This window comes from Tamandua tetradactyla, chromosome 8 (genome assembly GCF_023851605.1).
Source record: "Tamandua tetradactyla isolate mTamTet1 chromosome 8, mTamTet1.pri, whole genome shotgun sequence".
NCBI lineage: Eukaryota > Metazoa > Chordata > Mammalia > Pilosa > Myrmecophagidae > Tamandua > Tamandua tetradactyla.
In genome coordinates, this window is record NC_135334.1 from 110490850 (window position 1) to 110507658 (window position 16809).

A 16809-nucleotide genomic window follows, 5' to 3' on the forward strand; every position below is an offset into this window, starting at 1 on the left:
TTAGGTATTTTTGAACTGTGTGGCTGTCCTTCTGCATTCTGGATTGAGCTTTGTGATTCCAGGTTTTTGTAGACGTTGAATATATTTGAGTATGATCACTTGGCTATTGAGTGTTCTTACATTTTAAAAACCACAGGAACAAATCAAGAAATTTCCTTTGGTTTTGTTGGATTTAATCCAGAGCCTGGTGTAGCATGGGTGCTTGAGTGTGCTGTTCTCTCCCTGTCATCTTCCCAGGCGGTCAGTTTGTTGGAAGAGGTCATTACTCCTCGGAAGGACCTCCCTCCTTTACTCCTCAAACTGAATGAGAGGCCTGCTGAGCACTTGGATTACTTGGGTGTTTCTTACGGCTTGACTCCAAGACTCCTGAAGTAAGTGCCTCCCTGCCCTTCTTCCCAGCATCACCCCCTTGGCATTGGTGTCCTGAAAAACACGAGTCCCATGGGTGATATGTCTGGCACTCCCCTTCTGGCCAGCTCCCCTTCCACTTTCTGCTCCTCCTGGATCTTGCCTGTCTTTACCTGCCAGCTCTTCCCTGGAGGGTACTCAGGTAACTTACTCTTTTTGCATCTTTTCAGGTTCTGGAAAAGAGCTGGATTTGTCCCTGTTTATTTGAGACAGACCCCGGTGAGTGAGGCACCTGGCAGAGGGTTTAGGGTTATGGTTGTGTTTGGTTGGTGGCAGGTCCCTTGTTCAGAGCTCCAGTACCTTCCTGTTGTGCTTTGAGCGGGTTTGCTTTCTGTGCATCTGAAGAGCTTTATTCTGAGGGACACCAGAACACCCATCCTTATTAAAAGGCATGTGATTACACGTTTATTCCACAGCTGCATAATGTGTGCCTGGCACGGACCGGGCTTTGTCCTTGCTTATTGAATGGCAGAGGTGCACATGGACTTGTTCGCCAAATTCTGGACTCCTGTAACCTGAGAGCTTCACTTGAATTTGTAAAGTGGCATTAGGAGATAAGTGCAGTTCTGCAGACTAGTATTAAATATTGACATTTGAAGAAGGGATCTGTGTGTGTGTGTGTGTGTGTGTGTGTATGACACATGGATTTTAGACAATCCATGGAGGATTATTGAGAGAAGATGAGAGTTAAATGATCTTGGTTCATTAAAAAGATATTATTTAGCATCTGTAGCAAATCAGGCAGTGAACAAGATAGGATAAACCATGAAGCTTGTTTTCTAGTGGTGGAAATAGGCAACAAAGAAGTAAAGGTGTAAGGAATTTTCAAATAATGTTATAGTCTATGAAGAAGACAAAACCCTGAAATTAAAGTATACTGAGAGGGGATAAAGCTTCTGAGGGGGTGACTTTTCAAACTGAAACCTGAATCATCAGAATGTACTATTTGACAGTCTTGGAAAGAAAAGCATTTCCAAGCAGAGGGAACAATAAGTTTTAGGACTGCAGTGGAAATGAAGTTGGTGAATTGTGCAGCTGGTGAATCCCTGAGAGGGTGGTTCACAGTGAGCAGAGAGGCCTAGGTCAGGATTTGTGCATTTTCTTTCCATTGAATCGGGAAGCTAATGGAAGAAAGGCCCTGTGGCTGCTGGGTAGAGGATGAACGATGGTGGTACAGGGGTGCAGGCGAGGAGACAGGTTGGGGGATTACTTTGGGAACTTGGTGAGAAGATGTAGTGTTTTCATCTAGGGTGGAGGTGGTGAAGATGGGAGTTGTGCCTGGATTCCGATGTGGGCTAGAGGTAGAGTCAACTGAAATTGAAGGATTTGAGGTGGAGTGTAAGTACATAGGAGGATCAAATATAACGTCTAGATTTTTGACTTGAGAACCTGGATGTTTGAAAAATTGGGTGTTGGAGGAGCTGTTTGCTAGGATAGGACACACTAGGGGACAGGGAGGAGAGGTTTGACAGGAAACACAGGATTTTGTGAGAAAAGTGTGGGATTCCTATTAGACATCCAAATGGAGGTATGGAATAGGCAATTGGCTATAAGAATTTGAAGTTCAGGGAAGAGGCTGTGGCTAGAAATTTTGAGAGTCAGCAGCATATTCTTAATAGAATAACTCTTTGTGAACAAGGATTTTTTTGTATGTCTTTTTTGTTTACTCATTGCTGTATGCCCAGCACTTAGAATAGTGTATATGAAGTGTTCAGTTAATATTTTTATTCAGTAAGTGAATAAATATTTAAAACCACTGAAAGTAGGGATTGAGAGTAAATAGAAAAGGCTGCTGGATCTTTGGGACTAGAGGAAAGAGGAGAAAAGATAAGCGGGGGAAAGGAAGAGTGGCTTTTATGTAAGAGAAAATTAAGGGGTGTATTGTCACAGCCCATGAGAAAGTGTTTCAAGAAGGAGAATCCAGTGCTGTTCAGAGAACAATGTAAGGACAAATATTGACAATTGGATTTGTCAGCATGGGGGCGTGTTGGTGATCTAAATGAAAGCAGTTTCATAGAATGGGAGTTAAACCTGGTTGGAATGTGCATCAGTCCGTGTTCTCCAGAGAGACAAAACCAGTGGGGTAAGTGTGTGTGTGTATGTGTATGTACATGATGTCTCATGAACACTACTTCAGCACCTGAAGTAGCCTGCCCTCACAAACATGGGAACTCTGGGCTTTGGCAGTAGAGTTTTTTCTGTAAGACTCTAAAAATGTATTGAGTGGATCGTGTGGAGTTTAAGCGCTGCACTCAGAATGCTCTTCTGCATTTCCGTGGCACCTTTTAGGACATTGCAGGACAAAGTGCTCTTTGAAAGCCCTGGTGTATAAAATGAGCCAGCATGAGCAATGAGAGTGAGGGCTCTGCTGTGAAAGGGTCCATCGCCCAGCTGGGGAGGAAGGAGAGGCTCATGGAAGCACTGAGCCTTCTCTTTGTGCTTGCCATTGACAATGATACCCCTTTCGAAAAGAAGGGCTTCTTTGGTACATGGGTGGTTCAGTGGTAGAAAACTCCCCTGCTATTTGGGAGACCCCAGATTTGATTCCTGGCCCATGCGCACACACACACACACACACACACACACACACACACACAAAGACGGAAAGGTGTATGTGTTGGGGGGTGCTTCTTCTGTGCCAAGTGGGAATATGTGTTTTCCCAGAATGACCTGACTGGAGAACACTCATGTGTCATGCTGAAAACACTGACTGAAGAGGATGAGACTGACCAGGGAGCCTGGCTCTCAGCCTTCTGGAAAGGTGACTGAATGAGGAGGGGGTGTGTGCGCGGTGATGGCCTCCAGCCCCCTGACACTGTAGCTGTACCCTGCAGATTTCCGAAGGCGGTTCCTAGCCTTGCTGTCCTACCAGTTCAGCACCTTCTCTCCTTCCTTGGCTCTGAACATCATTCAGAACCGGAACATTGGGAAACCAGCCCAGCCAGGTGAGCTGGGCACAGGGAAGGTGGGAGCAGGGGTGGTGATGTAGGAGGGCTTGAACTGCGAATCGAGGGACCTGGTTCTACTTCTTCCCCTGACCATTGGACACTGTCAGGCCCCTGCTGTGCTCCAGGCCATGCCCTCGATGTGTTGTCACACATACTTCTTCATCCTCACAAGTCTGGGGATGTGGTTTACGAGTTCAGAACCATCAAAGAAGTTTGTACAGCTAGCTAATGATGAACCCAATTTAAATCCTGGAATTTGGGAGATTAAAACAATCTCTGAGGCTCAGTTTCCTCATTTGTGAAATTATAGTAAGACTGTTGCTTGCTTTCTTTGGCCAACGTGTGGAAGTGCTTTGTGCATGTAAATTTTGCTCAAATATTTAAAGTACAAATGTGTGTAAGGGGTAATTGATATTATTAGCTATGCATTTTTTTCTTTTGCCAACTATTTGTGTGTGTGTATGTGTGTGTGTGTGTGTTTACCAATTATATTTTGATTAGTAAATGAGAAAACCTGTGTTCCTTGAGTTGGGCAGAGCATTCCCAGTTTCTGTGAAACTGTATTCTGAGAAGTTACAAAGTGGGAAAAGAGTGTTGCTGTTTTCTTCTAAACTTGGGACCTGGGGAGCTTTTTCTTGGTCTGGTGTGTTGACGTGGAAACTCTGAGCATGGGCCACGAGTCATCTGTCCCCCTCTCCATGTATGGCCTGGAATTGCCTTCTCCTTTTGCAGGAGAAGGGTTGGCATGCTGCAGTCAGGGTTGCCCAGGGCAGTGGGTGTTGTATCAGTGGGCAGGCGCCTTTAGGTGGCTTCTCTCCTGCTCTCCCGTGGCTGAGCAACCGCTGGAGGAGTAGTGGTTAAGGTGCCTCCTGGGGCTGGTGTGCCTGCTCTCCCATGGGTCTTTCCTGGTACTGTGAGGTTGGCAGGTGGACCTCACTCAACCTGGCTCTGTGTTGTATGTCCAGCTCTAAGTCGGGAGGAGCTGGAGGCGCTGTTCCTCCCCTATGACTTGAAGAGGTTGGAGATGTATTCACGGAACATGGTGGACTATCACCTCATCATGGACATGATTCCAGCCATCTCTCGGATGTATTTCTTGAACCACCTTGGGGACCTGTCTTTGTCTGCTGCCCAGTCGGTAGGTTACCTGGTGCTCATGTGATAGAAGAGAGACGCTAGTGTTGTAGAATAATTTATGTGTTAAATATTTTAATTTTGTGCATTTAGCTCCTAACAGTTCTCGTGGGCGAGTAGTGTGGTCTTCTTTATACAGATGAGGACATCTGGGCTCTAAGTTGAAGGGATGTACCCAGTCATACAGTTAGTAAGTGGAAGGACTGCAGTTTGACCCCATATTCCTTTCACCCCACCACATTGCCTTAATACTTACCTACTACCTAGCTAAAGTCAAGGACCATCCTGAATTTTTAATGTAATTGTGGACCACGTTTTTTTCCAAGATAATGAGTTAGTTTGGGAATTTCAGGAAGAGGGATCCAAATAACAGGATACAAGGGAAGATTTCAAAATAGGGAGCGCCAGTCTGTATTTTGTGTAGTTCTCAGCACCATGTTAACTGGGGAAGGGCCCATCCAGGAGGTCATGCAGCAGATTCTCCGCCCTGCAGGCTCTTCTGTTGGGGATTGGCCTGCAGCATAAGTCTGTGGACCAGCTGGAAAAGGAGATTGAGCTGCCCTCGGGCCAGCTGATGGGGCTTTTCAACCGGATTATCCGCAAAGTTGTGAAGGTAACTGCTACAGGAGGGCAGGGTTTTGTCTGTTTTGAACTATCTGACCTCAAGATGAGCAAATGTTAACATTGGCCATATTTGCCAAGGTCCACACTCACACTCATACCCACCCCCCAAAGAAATATGGGCCTTCCACTGTATGTGTGATGATCTGTGTCCTCCCATGAGGCAACCCCTGTTAGGCATTTGATGTATATCCAGTCTGTTTTTACATTTTTTTATATATATATTTACTCAAACTACATAAAGTATTGCTTCGTGTTTTAAAAATGCACACCTTTCTTTAAGACCCTAAATGACATGGCAGTGAATGCCATGTGGGTCCCTGTTGTTTCTTCATCTTCTGCTTCTTGGGTATTGTCTTGGCTACTGTAGCTATTTAATGAAGTTCAGGAAAAGGCCATTGAGGAGCAGATGGTGGCAGTGAAGGATGTGGTTATGGAGCCCACGATGAAGACACTGAGTGACGACTTGGTACGTTACTGACGACCTTGGGAATCTCAGCTTTTGTCTCAGTTTGGCCTGTTAAATGCAATATGTAATTGCCCCTCTGTGCTTTAGCAAGAATCCTCTGCACTAATTGAGCTTAGTAATGTTCCCAGACCTTCGCTTTGCTTCCTCTCTAGCTCCCTGTCTTCCATGTGTGTGAGCATGCACAGTCCTACGTTACACTCCCCCAGGTGTGTGTGCATGTGGGCAAGCCAGCATTTACTAGTAAACAGTTTGTTTGTCCTTATAGATTTTTATGATGCATATTTTACATACATTTGTACTTTAATAAGAGCTGCCTATAATGGTTCAGAGGGTAAAGCGAAGAGAAGGGAATGTTTTATTGTCATTATTATATTCCACCACCACCACCCCTCCATCTTTTTTGTGCTTTGGCTCACTGCTTGATTCTGACATACTGTTTCTATGGCGTCCTTAACCTCAGGATGAAGCCGCGAAGGAATTCCAGGAGAAACATAAGAAGGAAGTGGGAAAACTGAAGAACATGGACCTATCTCAGTAAGGCCTCTTCTGCTTGTGGGGTGCTGGGGGTGGCAGGGGGCATTTGGCGGTTCATGGGAAGTGAAGGCTTAGGCTTCACTTCTGGGACCTTCAGAATCTGTCTACAGATTTCTTCTAATTCACATCCTGGATTCCGTAGAAGCTGTGGTTTGTGAGCTTGGTTTTAGAAGCCCTCATAGCTAAAAACCTCCAAGTTTGCTGTTTCCATAAGCTTGGAGGATTTGGTTTCCCCAGAATGGAAAGATCAACTCTGACACTTTGATTTCCAAATTGTGCCCTGTAGATTCCTAGGGTTCCACGCTTATGCCTCAGGGGTTCCTCAGGGAAGGGGGATGTGGAGCAAACGACCATTCAGTGATCATTTTTCTTCTGTATTTGGCCTTTGCAAGTGAATTTGTTTGAAGAAAGGATTGTACTGTCCTAAAAACCTCTTGTTCTGGAACTCCCTATGTATTAGAAATTCTACTTCTTTTTTGGGTCTCAACTATAATGGTGTTCTCCCATGACTGCCGTGGATTGATACGAATAACCCCAGAATTAGTCGTCTTCGAGCCTCTTGCAGCTCTGGATCCATTGCTGGATCATTAGCGTTGTCTGCTGGGGGACAAGTGAGGTAGAGATGTCCACGCGATCCCTGGTCAGGGCACTGAGCCGTAGTATCTGCTCTTTGCTTTGCAATATCAAAACCTTGATTTGTACAAAATACTCTGAAAAAGAGGTAAGGAAAAAATTGATTGTGATAAATGCACAACTATATGATGATATTGTGAACCATTGAGTGTACATGTTCAGTCATTACATTTTATGTGAATATATATATCAGTGAAAAATAAATAAGAAAAAATAGAAGAGGTAAGGTGGGGGACATGTCTCAGGGAGCATGTGGACAAATGCCTGGAGTGGAAGGAATGGACATATCTTTGGTGGGTGGTTAATGAGAGGGTCAGGTGGAAAAGTGAGGCTGTCTTCTGTGCAGAACTGTCGCGTCACTGTCCCTGCTGGCAGGCCTCTTGACATCGTTGCTCTTATGACCTGGGGCTCAGCCTGTGCCCTCTTCTGCGTTCAGACACAGGCCTGGCTTGGCCTGGCTTTCACAGCAGCGGGTGTCGGATAATGTTGTCGCCTTCTTAAACAGTTTCATCTTCGTTTGAGCAGACTTTGACATTTCCTCTCATTTTTTAGGTACATAATCCGTGGGGATGATGAAGAGTGGAATGAAGTTTTGAACAAAGCTGGGCAGAATGCCTCGGTGGTCAGCCTGAAAAGGTGAGGGCCTGAAATCTAACATAGATCTCATAGGAAAGACGTTTCAGCTCCTCTGTAGTAACTTGCCCTAGGGAATAGGAGGTTGGAGCAAAAGCTTTGAGAGAAAAGTCCTAATTCCTTTCTTTCAGGGTCCCCTGGTTTCTCTTTTTGCAGCAAATCTCCTCCAGGACAGTCCAGCCCTCACTTTGGCCTGGACCTCTGCATTTCTCCTATCCTGTAGCCATGCCAGGGTACTGTTCTGTCAGAGAGATGGGCTTGAGATGGCGACCCAGGGAGTTATCCCTTCCTGTGCGCGTATCCCAGCGCTTTCTAAGCCGCGTCCCACTCTGTCCTCAGAAGAGCGCTCTGAGGTGGTTGCTCCCTCCCTGTCACTGCTTTCACGGTGAAGAAACCAAGGTTCTAAGTGTTAAGTGAAGTTGCCCAAGTAAAAGGGAAATTATTGGTAAAAGGCAGCGCCAGAATCAGCCCACAGGTTAACTATAGTGTCTTCCTCTAAGCCAGCGGTTCCCATAATTTTGGGTTTTAGAGTTCCTTTATATTCTTAAAAATTCTTGAGGACTCCAATGAGCTTTTTACATGAGTTATGTCTATTGATATTTTTGCACATTAAAAATTAAAAACTGAGCAAATTATAACTAGTTATTCAAAATTAATAATGCTGATTTTTGTCATTTTGAAAAATAAACCTGTTTCATAAAAATTTTAGTGGGAAGAGTGGCATTGTTTTACATCTACAGGTTTGCAAATCTCTAATATCTGGCTGAATTGAAGGCAACTGGAATCTTGTACCCACTTCTATATTCAGTTTTGTGCTATCACACATTGTGAAACCTCTAGAAAATTGAACATTTATGAGATGATCTAAGTGGAAAAAACAAAAAATGTCTTATGAAAATTGTTTTGACTTCACAGACCTACTGAGGGTCTAGGGATCTCTGGAGTCCCTGGACCACTCTTTGAAAACTTTCACCCCACACTTTTTTGTCTGGAGAGAAAAGCATTTGTAGGAAAAAAAAAAAAGGTTTCTTGGACTGGAACCTTCAGCAGAGCTTCCCCTAGGAAGAGAATGAAACCTCCCCTGCCCTAAGTCTCCACAGATACAGCTTCTACAGCTGCTTTAGGGGGGTGGGAGTGGTTCTTGGCACTGTTACAGTTACTGATAGAGTCCCCTTATTTTGAAAACATTTGGAAAGAGATTTTGTGACTATAGGAACCATATGTCCCAGAAATCTTCTGTAGTATCCATGAGTCACTTCAATATCTTGAAAGTTCAGTATCTTGAAAGAACATCAATGCTGGCCCCATTTCCCAGATGCTCTCTGAAGTGGTGCTGAAGCCCTTTGTGTCTCCTCGTTTCCAGTTCAGAGAACATGGCAAGCAGCCTAGGCCTGTGGTGGCCACTACATTCAACATGATGGCTTTGCCTAGAACAGTAGGTCCAGGGACGAGCTTGGCAGGGGCATAGCCTGGTTCCACACTGTCCAGAGCTTGACCTCCCCTGCCACTCTTTTGACTGTTGTTGCCGACGGAGAGCCTCCCTATTGGAATCCAGCACACATGGGGTTGTGTGCTTGAGGGCCCTAAGTTCATGTGTACATTTGTGCTTTTTGAGGGAAAGACCCTGGTATCTTTGGGGCCTTCTTTTTCCTTTTCGTAAGAGGTTACTTCATTCATGGGATGTTGATGGTGAACTGAACTGTTCACTCTCTTCTTGTAGGGAAACATTTGTTCCCAGGGCAAAAATGCCCCTAGAGAGTCTTTAACCTGTAAGACAGAACGAGTGTGGCTACTTGCTGAGAATCCCATGCTATTCTAGCAACAAGTAATGCAGTGGCCATTCAACTTACCGCTGAATTACTATTCTGTTGGGTTTTCTTTTACTTGTTTAGGAAAAATTAAAATAACAGCACATCATAAAGTATTGCAAGGAGTCTTGGTGCTTTTTATAAGAAAGGGGCTATCTTTAGGGTTATTGGGATAATAGGCCTGGTTTCCAGAGTAACTCTGAGTGATGAGTGTGATGGAGGGGAATCTTTGACACCTCAGAGTTTTTGTTTAAGCTCTCGGGAGAGGGGAGTGTAGAGGATTTTGAAGAGAACTCAGATTTCAAGTGATGAGATAACGATTTGTTCCTCCACAAACTAAGGCTCAGTGAACTCAATTTATTCCTTAGCTCAAACCAAGGCACTGGGTCCGTGGGGATCCTTGGCACGCAGCACGTTTATGTCTGACTGAGGATTCTACATTAAGTTGTTTTTTGTTTTCCGCATGGGCAGATACCGGGAATCGAACCCGAGTCTCTAGCACGGCAGGTGAGAACTCTGCCTGCTGAGCTACTGTGGCCCATCCTACATGAAGTTTTAAATGATGGAAACCCTTACTGACTTTTTCAGATAAAGCGAAGGAAGCTTAAAGCAAAATAATCTGAAAGATATTTCAGATACGTGCTTATTTCATTCTCTTCTCCGTTTTTTTCCTCCAGCGATAAGAAAAGGAAACTGGAAGACAGATGGGAGCACCAGCAGAGCACGAGGTTGAAGAACAGTGACAGGAAGAACAAAAAAGATACGAAACTGAAGCGGAGGAAATAGTGAAGATAAACTTGGGCGTTGGTTGGCAGACTCCTAATGGAGGTGTCCTGGCTTCTGGAACCATCTCTGGATGGATTGGGTGGTGGCTTGGACTTTTAAAAGCAAAATGAACCCCCATCAAACTGGGAAGCCAGCCTGAATTCAGTCTTTGGGCACACTTTGTCCTTGGGTGGGGTATGCTTGGCTTAAGACAGAGTCATCCCCAAATAGGACTGCTGAGGACTTGATGGGTTGGACAGACCCCTCAGGCCCTACTGAAGATCTGTCTCTCCTCATCCCGTCCAGGCTAGTTCACATTTTGCTTTGGGTCCTGTTTTTCTGGCTCATTCCCACATGTGTGGAAGCTGTGCTGTTATCCCTTCCTGGGCCTTCCAGCACACAGCTTTCTGGTGGTGCATAGGCACGGCTGATGAACTGCTCGGATCTGGTCATGGACTTGTCCAAACTGACCTTGGGACCAAGGGCGTCAGGAGCTCTCCTCTGATCAGGTGGCCGTGGCACCACTGTTGCATGTGCCAGAGTTTGTTCATACTGTGTGCCATTCTGAAAACTGACTCCAGTATGCCTGCTGCCTTCGTGTCCCGGATAAGAATGAGTCATTATTTCAGGTCAGATAGGACGTTTCAGTCCCTGAGATCTATTATTTTGTCTATTTTTAGATGCTGGAAAAGGCCCCTTTGGCAGATAAAAGGGAAGGATAGAGAACATGTTTTTTATAATTACCTTCTGAGAAATACACCTGTCTCTGGGCGCTCATTAAATCTGTAGATATGTAAGTTGCATTTTGCCCTGTTTCTTTGGATGCCAACTAGAATTTGGAGGGTGTGGATAACGAGGCTGAGGGTGGACATGTGTCTCAGGCTTACCTACCAAGGACCCTCCTCCCACTTCTACTGGAGAAGTGGCTGGGCACTGAAAATGTCACCATGGTCATCCTGAGGGGATTGGGTATCTGGAAGCTAGCTAGCTGTTTGTATCTCCTTTACTCCCTAGCTACTGTCTGGTCATTTGGTCCCTTGCATTTGTTGGGGACAGAAGTTATCTGGTGGTTTCACACATGGTTTGGTACTTTTGTTTGATGTTATCCAATTTCCAGTCCCTAATCCCAAGCCATGCTATTAAAACCTGACCTCAAAGGTCCCCAGCTCATTTCTATAGGGTTGTTCCATTGCCAGGTCACCTCAGTGCAAGAAAAGCTCAAGATCGGAAGCCAGTGCTGCAGTGCTTGTTTTCATTGGCCTTTCTCCTTGCCATGGCGGTATGAGTGGATGGCATCTTTTGTCAGTTCCCTGGCTGCTTCAGTCTCCAGCTTATACTCTTTTTTAAGTTTGTGTCTGTAAAATTCATGTGGTGACATTGGCTAACTTTTTTGACTTTTTCCTTTAGGATTAGTGGACGGTCCTCTATGAGGCCAGTCAGAATCTGGGTTCTAGAAATGTAGTGCACAGGTGGGGAAGGACAGGTTGATTCTGGGCCAAAGGGTATTAAACACATGGCTCCCAGGACACCTCTGTGAAGCGAGAAGAGCAAATTCTGTCCCTCTGACCCTGGGACTGTTAAGCCTTGTCTCCAGGACTATTAGGAAGGACCTCAGGTAGGGACCTTTTGTTTCCTGGGTCTGCAGCTTCCCACCTGCAGACCTTCTGTTAAGTCTGCAGTAAGATTTGCTGCAAGGGGAGATGAAAATACTTTTTTATCGGTTTTCTTTAGGAGGGTGCTGTGGTTCAGTGTCTAGCCCCAAAGCCTGTCCAGCTGGCTCTGCTCTGAGGTGGCCAGTCAGGGGCTCTGAGACCAGACTGCCTGACTGATCCTGGCTGTGCCCTGACCCTCAGTGTGACCTTCAGCCCTCCCCGTCCTTGTCTGTAACATGGAAATGTGAACATTGACTTCCCTCACAGCGCCAGAGTGAGGAGCGCGTAGACTAGAACGGGAGAGCTTAGCTCAGTGCGGGCAGCTAGGAAATGCTCAGTAAATGTCTCTGGGTTCTGTGGATTAGAGCATAATGAGAAGAGCTGCTCAGTTACACGAGTCTAAGACTTCCCTGAATAAGGACTGCCTTTGGTGTAAAGCCACAGCCTGAGCTAAGAACAGGGCAGGGAAGAGCATGCGTTTTGTAGTGAGACCTAAATCTTTATAATAGATGTTTATTCTTGGACGTTTTTCAACTTCTGAGATTGTCCTTCCATCTGTCCATGAAAAAGAAGCTACTGTCTTATCTAGTATATGTTGTACTCTTTTGTTCCTCAGATTGTCTGATCTTTAGGCTCATGGATTCTTACTTCTACCAGCTCTAATCTGCTGTTGAGCCCTGTGCTGGTTTGAATCTATTACATACCCCTAAAAAGCCATATTTTAACCCTGATCCAGTTGGGATTGGAGCAGCCAGTTTCTTTTAATCCTTATTCATTCCTGTAGGTTGGAATCTTGTGATTAGATTTTCTCCAGGGAGATGTGACACACCCAATTGTGGGTATTAACTTTGATTAGATGGAGATGTGACTCCACCTATTCCAGGCAGATCTTGATTAGCTTTCTGAAAAGGAAACATTTTGGAGAGAGCCAGAAACAACAGAAAGGACAGAAATGACAGAAGCCTCGGAGTAGAGCTGACAGAGATGCAGACACGTGGAGAGCAGAGACACGGGTGTTTGGAGCTGTCCGGAGCCCAGCAGACATCGCCATGATGTAGATGTTAAGCGAGCCAGTACCTGGAGAGCATCACGGGAAGCCCAGAGCTGAGAGCCAGCCCAGGAGAAGCCGAGTGAGGGACTTTCACGGGAACAGAGGCTGAAAGCGCCGGAGCCCAGGAGCAAGGGCCAGTGTGCCTTCCCAGCTGACCAGTGTTGGGGACACATTGGCCTTCCTTGAATTAAGGTATCTTTCCCTCGGTGCCTTAGTTGGGACACCCACTTTCTTAGAACTGTAAACCTGTAACTTATTAAATTCCCCTTTATAAAAGCCATTGCAGTTCTGGTATATTGTATTCCAGCAGCTAGCAAACTAACACAGGCCCCTCCAGGGAATTTTTAATTTCATTTATTGTGGTCTTCAGTTCCAGTATGTTTGGTTCCTTTATAAAATTTCTCTCTCTTTATTGAAATTCTTATTTTATTCTTGTATTGTTTTCCTGATTTTAGTTCTCTATCCATGTTTTCCTTTAGCTTCTTGAACATATATATGTATTTTTAAATATAACAACAAAAACATTCTTAACATATGATCATTCTGTTCTGCATATATAATCAGTAATTCACAATATCATCACATAGTTGGATATTCATCATCATGATTATTTCTTAGAACATTTGCATCAATTCAGAGAAAGAAATAAGAAGAAAACAGAAAAAAATTCATACATATACCCCTTACCTCTCCCTTTCATTGATCACTAGCATTTCAGTCTACTGAATTTAACATTTGTTCTCCCTATTATTTATTTTTGTTTTACTTGTCTGTTGATGAGGTAGGTAAAAGGAGCATTAGACACAAGGTTTTCACAATCACACAGTCACATTGTGAAAGCTATATCATTATACAGTCATCTTCAAGAAACATGGCTACTGGAACACAGCTCTACATTTTCAGGTAGTTCCCTCCAACCTCTATTACACCTTAACTAAAAAGGTGGTATCTATTTAATGCGTGAGAATAATCTCCAGGATAACCTCTCGATTCTGTTTGGAATCTCTCAGCCATTGACACTTTATTTTGTCTCATTTCTCTCTTTCTGCTTTTTGTCGAGAAGGTTTTCTCAATCCCTTGATGCTGCATCCCAGCTCATTCTAGGATTTCTGTCCCACGTTGCCAGGAAGGGCCACACTCCTGAGAGTCATGTCCCACGTAGACGGGGGTGGGGGGGTGGGGGGTGAGAGGGGTGGTGAGTTTGCTTGTTGTGTTGGCTGGAGAGAGAAGCCACATTTGAGTAACAAAAGAGGTTCTCTTGGGGGTGACTCTTAAGCCTGATTTTAAGTAGGCTTGACCTATTCTTTGTGGATTTAAGTTTCATATGAACAAACCCCAAGGTTGGGGAGCATATCATATTTAAGGCTTTTTTAAGTCTCCGTTACTATCCAAAGTCTGGTCATCTTCATCGATGGTTTTGATGATTTTTTTTCCTCCTTTAAGTGGGTCATCATTTTTCTGCTTCTTTATGTCTTGTGATCTTTTGTTGTGCACTGTACATTTTAATATTTTAAAGTGTTTACTGTGGAATTTAGTTCCCGAGGTGTCTAAGTGTGTCCAGCTTGTGATGTGACTGAGATTTCCATGAGTGCCACGAGCTAATCAAAACAAATAAAAATACCTTTCAAATAGGCCCTGTGTTGGCTGGTGCTCTCTTTCAGAGGTTGGTCCTCCTATCAGGAAGATCAGCCTGGGGCAAAAGTTTGGGGTCCTGTCTCATCTCTTCTGAGCATGCATCTTGTTCTGGGCACCCACTCGCTGCCTTAGGAATTTCCCCATTTGTACGGATCCAAATGCTCCCTCTTCTGCCTGTGAAATATCTTTGCTCTAAGTCCTGGGCACTTTATTGCATGACTTAAAGCTGGAATCCTTTGACCCACACTGCTGCAATTTGATTGTTTCTCACACTGGTTTAGCTGTCTGTAAGCCACTTCTGCGATGGTGACCCAGAGACAAGTGTCCTGGTTCTTTTCCTTCAGGTTGCCACCAGGTAGATGGGTGCAGACATGCATGCACCCAGGTGTGCATAGGGGTTACTGTGCTCCCTTTGGAACTGGAGCCGTGGGCTGGCTCCGCACCAAGCTGGGAGTGGGGGGAGTAGGGCCAGTAACAGCGCCGCAGGGGGCTTTACTGTTGTTTTTGTCTTTTTCTTGGTTGAGTGTTGGCTCAATTACTGCGGCCCTTTTAACTGTTTTCTTGAATCCTGAGGAAGATGGCTTTGTGATTTTCTGCTGGTTTAAAGATTCTAGGATGGATGGGACCCAGGAGTGTCTGTCTCTATCATTTTGGTGACATCATCCGGATGAGGCTTCTGAGGATACCATGTGCATTTTTGGCATTGTATTTGCAAAGTGTGCCCCTAAACAGGTCTGTCTACATTGTGGTCGTGAACTTGTGTTTCCTGCAAACCCTCAGACCTCACTATTTGGTCCCCAGAGTGACATCTGCAATGCCCAGCTGTCTCAGGAAATCTCACTTGTGAAATGAATTCAGATGGGTTCGATATAAATACTGTCACCAAGAAGCCTGAACAGAGAAGATTCCTAAATGTTCTACCACCTTAGCTGCACCCCCTGCAGCTAGAGGGGACTAATGCTAGCCTGCTCCAGTGCTCCCACTGCTCATCTGGTCCCAGGGGTCCCGGGCAACTCACAGTGACCAGGAGACGACACAAAGGGGACTGCTGAGGCTGGGTAATGGGGGAAGGGAGGAAATAAGTGACCAGCACCTTGGAGAAATGTAGGCTCATAGTCTGAGGCCATTACCACACTGCAATTAGTATCAAGCCTGGAGTGGGGGACATAGACCTAGGATCTCCTCTGGCCTGAAGAGCTGATTTTAGAGAGCTGAGAGGAAAGGAAGCTAGCAGCGGCGCCCCTGAACCCATGAAAACTGGTTCAGATTTATCATCCTGTGGCTTTTGCGCAGGCGCTGGGGGGCACATGACAGAAGAGCTGGAGGCTTTCTCACGGTGCTTCTGCTGTTGTGCTGAGGAAGCTGGGACGGCTGGTGCCCGGACACGGTGGAGAATGGTCACAGGAGCAGAGCAGGAAGGAAAAGACGCACTGGGAGAAGGCAGCTTTCACGTTTGCCTCCATGGCCCAGGCTGGCCGCTGGCTCTTCCTCTCTGGAAAGGGGCTTCTTAGGGAGATGAAGACTCACACCGATGGCACCCATGCTGGCTTTCCACTGCCTGTCGCAGAGCTGAGGTGGGATGAATCTCTCCCATGCTGACTCGAGCTTTCAGCCCCTTATGACCTGAGGGCCCCTACTGAGAAGTTGACTTTCCCACAGTCGGTCACTGGACAGCCTGGCGTGGGCCCCTGGAGAGAGGGCGCAGGCTCCCAGGGATAAGGTGATAGGCACTACAGGCCTTCCAGCCCGTTCAGGAGTATCTGGTCTTCAGAGTGTGTTGATGCTACACAGGCCTAAAGGGGCCCCTTTCCCCCTACTCTGTATCCTCTTCCCTTCACTCCCGCCACCAACAAAAGGTAAAAAACAAACAGCTGAGGCCCCCGTTTGGAAACTACATTGTACCTAGATCACCTTTTAGGCTGGGTACCTGACTCGGCCATGTCCTGCAGAGGGTGGGGAGGTTGGCCTCAGACCCCAGAGGCCAATGACACCTCCCTCACCTTCACAGGGGCCCTGCAGGGGGTGATGATGCTGAGGGGCGCGGGCCTCACGTCTCCCCGCATGCTGGGCCCTGGCCATTCTGGGTCTGACCCCATGTGCTCTTCATATCGCCACCTTCCCCACCCCCGTCCTGGCCTGTCTATGAACCACAGCTGCTCTGGGTCGGTGTTCCCAGTGACCTCTGTTTCCCTTCCTGTCCTAGAAAGGGAGCATTTTTTGGGGGGCGGGGGGCATGTTTCTACACTTTATTTTTTTTTTAATTTAAAAAATTTTTTTAAAATACCAAACACCATACGCAAACATTCGTAACTTTTGATCATTCCGTTCTACATATATAATCAGTAATTCACAATATCATCACATAGTTGCATATTCATTATCATGATCATTTCTTAGAACATTTGCATCTATTCATAAAAAGAAAACAGAAAAAATTTCAAACATACCATACCCCTTACCCCTCCCCCTCACCGATCACCAGCATTTCAATCTAAGTTTATTTTAACATTTGTTCCCC

At 45.6% G+C, this 16809-nt stretch overlaps 1 protein-coding gene across 5 annotated transcripts in view; it reads left to right on the forward strand.

Moving 5' to 3' along the window:
* The window catches only part of NAT10 (N-acetyltransferase 10), a 47893-nt gene extending 37779 nt beyond the window's left edge, over positions 1-10114 (forward strand). For all 5 annotated transcript variants that reach the window (XM_077114374.1, XM_077114373.1, XM_077114372.1 and 2 more), the window contains 10 exons: positions 238-371; positions 579-627; positions 3073-3169; positions 3243-3353; positions 4322-4494; positions 4984-5103; positions 5482-5580; positions 6041-6114; positions 7300-7383; positions 9866-10114. In XM_077114374.1, the coding sequence (XP_076970489.1) occupies positions 238-371; positions 579-627; positions 3073-3169; positions 3243-3353; positions 4322-4494; positions 4984-5103; positions 5482-5580; positions 6041-6114; positions 7300-7383; positions 9866-9974 (1050 nt within the window). In that variant the 3' untranslated portion in view covers positions 9975-10114. The remainder of the gene's footprint in view (positions 1-237; positions 372-578; positions 628-3072; positions 3170-3242; positions 3354-4321; positions 4495-4983; positions 5104-5481; positions 5581-6040; positions 6115-7299; positions 7384-9865) is intronic.
* The last annotated feature ends 6695 nt before the right edge of the window (positions 10115-16809 follow it).